Below are 6,430 nucleotides of genomic sequence, written 5' to 3'. Positions count from 1 at the left end.
ACGTATAATATGACGGAACCACGACGACCACCTCATCTATTTACTTGATGATATAGATCGATATGGATGAGTGGCTTAAAAATTCCATGCAATGTGATCTCTAACTCATGCATATTTCTAATTGGTCCTACTTAAGTCTTTAGTGAGATCAAACTGAAGTTCCTAAGGAGCTTTTCAAAATTACAATATCTGCACATAACAAAAAACTTAACATGGTTATAGAAATAGTACCTCATGAGTTTTTATTCTTGAAGAAAATCAAACATAACATAAAGTTTGTACCAAAATAAAATCAAAGCATAGTACATAGAAAACTAAGGAAAATAGTCCCATTGGTCTAAGGAAATATGAAAATCAATTCCCATGTGACCAACATGCCCGTGAAAAACCTTAAATGACAAACCTTTGATTAGTGGATCAACTAGCATTAAGTTTGTTCCTATATCTTCTATCAAAATTTGCTTCTCCTTAACTTTTTCTCTCAGAAAAAGATACTTGATATCAATAAATTTTGGTTTTGTAGAACTCATATTGTTTTTTGAGTGTAGCACAATATCAAGATAGTCACAATAATACTTCAAGGGTTTTTCGATTATCCCGACGATGTGTAGGCATGTGATAAAGTTTTGCAGCCAAATTGCATGATTTGACACCAAAGTGCAAGCCATAAAATCTGATGCCATGATCTTCCTGAATCAAACCAATGACATCCTCATGTTACTAAAGAAATACATCATATTCATCTTAAATTAAACTTTTCCTCTCTCTAGTGGATCTTCTTAATGGAAGCGGTTGAGGTAGTTGAGTTTGAACTAGAAGTGGTGCTCAAGGAAGAAACTTAGTATTGTTTTGTTCTTAAGGGAAGTTGGGAATAACATGATTGTATTTTTTAGGATCTATTTCCCAAAAAAGACAGGTACAAAGATTCGATCATTGAGACAAATAGTTTCTTCATCAAAGACAACTCTTCTTCTGCTTCCTTTCCCTCCAAACTTTACATCCTCAAGGAGTGTTGCATTTCCAATTTCATAACTTTTCTTGTGATGGGATTTTAAAACTTGTACCCATAAGAGCATTCGACATATCCGTTAAAATAACAGAAATAGTCTTTACATCTAACTTACCTTCATGGGGCCTATATGGCCTCGTTTCATCAAGACATCCCTAATTGTGAAGTTTCTTGACGTTGGGCTTTTCTCGGTCTATAACTCATAAGGGATCTTAAATACTACTTTACTCGGTACTATATTAAGGATATAAATTTTGGTTTTTAATGCCTCTCTACAAAGTGATTGGGGAAGAGAAGAATGACTAATCATATTCCTCCCCATATCCTTAAAATTTTGGCTTTCTCGTTGGCAACTCCATTCATGTTGGGTTTTCCCGATATTGTGTATTGCAGTACAATTCCACACTCTTTGAGGAAAAGCGCAAAGGGTCCTGAATGTTGTACTCCTAATCCATCATAATGATCATAGTATTCATCACCACGACCAGATTTGACAGCCTTTATTTTATTTCCAAGTTAAAGTTCGACCTTAACTTTAAATGACTTAAACACGTCCAAAGATTGAGATTTCTCATGAATCAAATACCATTGTCCATTCCTAGAAATTGTAGGGAAAGAATCACATATATCAGTATGCATTAGTTCTAAGACATCCTTAGCTCTTTCAGCATGGAAATTCTTCTCGTTTGTCTGCTTACCCTTGCTATATTAAAGATATTTATAGACCTAAAATAATGGTGGTAGATAATTAGTGTATAGTAAAATGTTTTTCAGTAATCAAAGTAGTATGTCCTTCAAACTCCTTCATTTTTAAAAATATATAACAAATTAAATTTAATTTAATAAACATTTCTAATAGTATATTGCTAATCGATTAGAGATTAAAAATCACCACTAATTTTAGAGACACAAATTATTATTTTATATTAAATTAATTAACATTTTTTAATCACCATAAAGAAATAATTTCTTTTAATTAATATGCTTGTTTATCTTATTCGAATTTTAATCCGCGTAAACAAGTTTTTAACTAAAATATTAAAATCATAATTTAAATTTCATGTTTATTTTTACATTGCCATGTTTACAACTTAAATTGTATTCAATAAAAAATTAAAATTTTTTAAATAATTTTTTCATTAAAGTATTGAAACAATACAGATTATTTATGTTTTAAATTGTCTTAAATTTAAAAGTAAATTATATCAAATTGATTACTAACGCAAACCCGTGCGTAAAACTTTTAAAATGGGTTACCCGACCCTAAACGAAGTGGCACTAATGGGTCTTAGGCTTTTTAGGGTTGAACCAAAATTGCCTTGTTGTAATATGGACTAAGAAATTACTTCCAGAGTCCGACTCCATACGAGCTTCGAGCAACCAAGCCCTGAAAGGGGTATTTTTTTTTTTCAATGCAAACACTAAAAAATAAACCCCATAAAATTTATCGTAACTACAATAAAAATTTACTCTATTTTAAACATAATACATTATTAAGTACAACATTATTTTTTTTATAGTATTATAATATGTTTTCAAATACAATACATCTTTAAATTATTTAATGTAATACTAAAAAGTTTGACTTAAGAAAAACTAATAGAAATGGGAAAATAATGTGATAAAAATCAAAACAATTAATAACAAAATCCGATTCTGCAACAAGATCTACAATAGTTTGACACGATATACTTTCATGTGTATCTAGAGACAACCACCGAATTTTATTAAACAACAAAAGACCATTGACGACAAAGAAGAAACTAATTATCGATCTGGTCACAACAAACGTCAATTGATAACAGATTTGACTAACTCGAAAAAAACCAACTGCTGCAAAAAGATCATACCATAAGAACAGAGGAACCATCTGAATAGAAGAGATCACCAACATTTTCGGGCACCTTGCCATAGAATCGCTTGAAATGGTTGACAAAGAGACCACCGACACAATGTCGACATCTCTCTAAGACTGGAAATTTGGAGTTAAGGAAGAGGAGAAGGGTGAATGGTTATAGAGAAGTCAGAGAAAAAAGAAATTTAGAGAAAGAAAAAATGTATGAGGAGCTGGAAGCACATATCTTATATAGACTTTTAATCTTTGTTTATGATAGGGGTATCCTTTATATTCTCATTAATATTATATTTGGTTTTATTTTAATAAATAATTAAATGAATAAAAATCAATATCGCTAATTTATTTTTCTATTTATGAAGAATTCATAGGCCTTTTTTTTTTAAATAAATAAATTATTTTATTATCATAAAAGATAAAATATAAATATAATTTATATAAATTATACAATAATATAAATTAGCTTAAGTCTAATGTATAATGCTAATTGATAAACCTTGGCGTCACAAATTTTTAAGAGATGGACAATGTTACATGCGTTAAGAGGCTTAAAATTTATTTAAACGATTCACATGTATAGGAGTAACACTCTGTATAATTTACGAGTTTTTTTAGTTGAAATTGTTTGACAAAAGTAAAGTAAAACACAACAACAAAAATCTCTAACTAATTAACTATTTTTTGAATAACTTACTATTTAACTATTGGATATACATTTGTTATTTCAAATATTTTGGTTGAGATGTAATCTAAAACTAGAAGAAAAAAATTTTGCTAAACCTATTAATAGTTGGGTAAACTGGCTTTCTTCAAACAACTTGAATTGCCAGAAACCCACTAAATTCTTTACAAGTTTTTTTTTTATTTTCTTTTGAAACTACATATGTTCAAATAAAAACACCTCAAATACAATAAATTATGATTCACTGTATGTGTTGGATAGTAAAAACACATCTATTTTTGGAATATTTTCAAAACTACGACAACCTTATAGATTTTTAGTATAAATATAAGAAACATGCAAGACATTCACATATTCACAAACTTATTTTCACCCCATCTTAAATTTAAAAATTTCTTGGAAATTTGTCAAAGAGCAAATATTCACTATGGGTTTTCATGTGGTACACATTTCTTTCAAATTAACTTTCCTAATTACAAGGACTTACTCTAATTTTAATATATCAATTTACATAAAATAATAAAACTACAAACATTATTCTTAACTAATTATGTGACAATAATAATTCATGTGCAGGTAAACATGAGAATGATCCCCAAAGCAATTACTTTTTCATTATTAATACTGGTGATTCTATCAGACACAACTTACTCCAAACAACAAATGCCTCGAAAAATTATCCACTCTGCAAAATATGTGTCTGAAAAGTTTGAAGTGGGACCCGGAGAAGTTGTGAATACAAATTTGTTTGATATTGAGTTTCCAAAAGGGCATATTGGAGTCAAAAGCTTTGATGTTGATTTAATTGATGAACAAGGGAATTCTGTACCCTTGTATGAAACATACTTCCATCATTGGTTTGCTGTAAAATATATTATAACTAAGGGGAAGAATATGTTAGATGATCCTAATCATGGGGGTCCCAATTTCAAAAGAAATGATGGAACATGCAACGACGGTATTCTTCCACTTTATTGGGGTTTAGGAAGTGAATCGCGAGGAACAGTTTCAAATCTACCACATCCTTTTGCACTTGAACTGGGTAACCCTGCAAATGTTACAGAAGGATGGGAAGAGAAATGGTTATTCAGTATCATGGTTATTGATACACGTGGTACAAAAGATAGGAAAAGCTGCACTGAGTGTAGGTGTGACCAATTTAATCTTCCAGGTAATTTTTATAACGTGACACGTGACATCCATGGAAAACCATTGTCCCCTGAGTATAAAGGTGGAGTCTTTTGTTGCCAAAATGGATTTCATTGCAAATTGGAAGAGGGGTTTCAAGCACCAAGGAGAAAGCTTGCATTAAGATACAAAATAACGTGGGTGGACTGGGACCAAGATCATATTCCTGTTAGATTTTATGTACTTGATTCTACCGATCGAGTCAGAACAAATGGGTCTAAAACAATCCATGATTGTCTGGTAAATAAGTTACTTAAATTAGTTTTCTCAGTTTCATGATCAGTTAAATTAAGTAATTATAAATATAAAACTCCAAAGATTGAGATTTGATACCTAAGAAGGAGGTTCATGGAAACTCTAGTATCTAACATAACATATGCTAACAATTTACGTTTCCATCTAAAAGTACGAGAAAAATATCTAAAACCTTATAATAACATATATTTTAATCAATTTTCACGTTATAAACAATTGATTGATGAATATATTTTTTAATTTGTTACAGGTAGAGTATACTATTCTAGGAAACAATAATAGTAACCCTATTCATGTTCAGAAAGCAAGTATCCCTATAGAAAAAGGTGGTTATCTTATATACAGCACTGCTCATATGCATTCAGGAGTTGTTAATGCATCACTATACGGACAGGTAGGTAGAGTTTATTTTTAATTTGACAAGTTTTGTTGAACATGATTATATTTGCTTAATTTAGTTTTTAATTGGTGATAAATGTGCTTGATTTTGTACATCGATAAATTAGTTGTGTAATAATGCATTTTTAATATTTAATCTTTATTAGCTTAACAAATATTTTTGGATTCAATAATTAGGATGGAAGAATATTGTGCACATCAACACCAAGATACGGTACTGGGACAAAAGCAGGAAATGAGAAAGGTTATGTTATTCAAATGTCAGTATGTTATCCTAAAGAAGGTTCACTCAAGATTAAGGATGGTGAAATTGTGACTGTAGAATCTAGGTATAAAAATGAGTTTATCACGGGAGCTATGGGACATATGTACTTCTATTTGGCTGATCGATTACCATACACAACATAGACATCAAACTCTTATGATTTGTATTTGTTTGATGTAGAGTTTCATTCTTATATACATGTTACTTACCATTTTTGGTTGATATAGACAAGAATTACATTCAATATTTTTGTTTACTAGTAAGCAATTTGTATTGATTAGTGTATATTGAATACTTTGACCCTTAACTTTATTTGATCACTTAATTGCTTATGGCACTTATTTGATAAAATATCTAATATATTTAAAAAATATATTCCCACATAATAATTATTGAAATTTAAAAATATATTATTTATAAAAAAATTCCATCAATCTCCCACTTGGGCGATATATCTTAATAATTATATCATAAATCTTTAGGCACGCATCTGAATGTAATTTATACTTAGATTTCAACTTTACAATATGGTCTATCTCATACATCAATAACCGGACTACCGCGGCTGTCGTCATTGACGTATAATATGACGGAACCACGACGACCACCTCATCTATTTACTTGATGATATAGATCGATATGGATGAGTGGCTTAAAAATTCCAAGCAATGTGAGCTCTAACTCATGCATATTTCTAATTGGTCCTACTTAAGTCTTTAGTGAGATCAAACTGAAGTTCCTTAGGAGCTTTTCAAAATTACAATATCTGCACATAAC

General features: G+C 30.2%; 1 protein-coding gene across 1 annotated transcript; it reads left to right on the top strand.

Annotated features, from left to right (window-relative positions):
* The first annotated feature begins 4,128 nt into the window (after window positions 1-4,128).
* Window positions 4,129-5,796, top strand: LOC131617907 (uncharacterized). Its single transcript, XM_058889176.1, has 3 exons — window positions 4,129-4,974; window positions 5,240-5,383; window positions 5,566-5,796. Exons 1-3 carry the CDS (start codon window positions 4,129-4,131, stop codon window positions 5,794-5,796), a joined length of 1,221 nt encoding a protein of 406 aa, XP_058745159.1.
* The last annotated feature ends 634 nt before the right edge of the window (window positions 5,797-6,430 follow it).

Source organism: Vicia villosa, linkage group LG1, assembly GCF_029867415.1.
Source record: "Vicia villosa cultivar HV-30 ecotype Madison, WI linkage group LG1, Vvil1.0, whole genome shotgun sequence".
NCBI classification, from domain to species: Eukaryota; Viridiplantae; Streptophyta; class Magnoliopsida; order Fabales; family Fabaceae; genus Vicia; species Vicia villosa.
This window is presented reverse-complemented; position numbering and strand designations above follow the sequence as displayed.

What these genes read in the sequence shown, in the direction of transcription:
- LOC131617907 (XM_058889176.1), top strand. Translation starts at nt 4,129, where the DNA reads ATGAGAATGATCCCCAAAGCAATTACTTTTTCATTATTAATACTGGTG. An exon ending in AAACAATCCATGATTGTCTG is followed by an intron (nt 4,975 to 5,239) that starts GTAAATAAGTTA and finishes AATTTGTTACAG; the next exon opens with GTAGAGTATACTATTCTAGG. An exon ending in ATGCATCACTATACGGACAG is followed by an intron (nt 5,384 to 5,565) that starts GTAGGTAGAGTT and finishes TTCAATAATTAG; the next exon opens with GATGGAAGAATATTGTGCAC.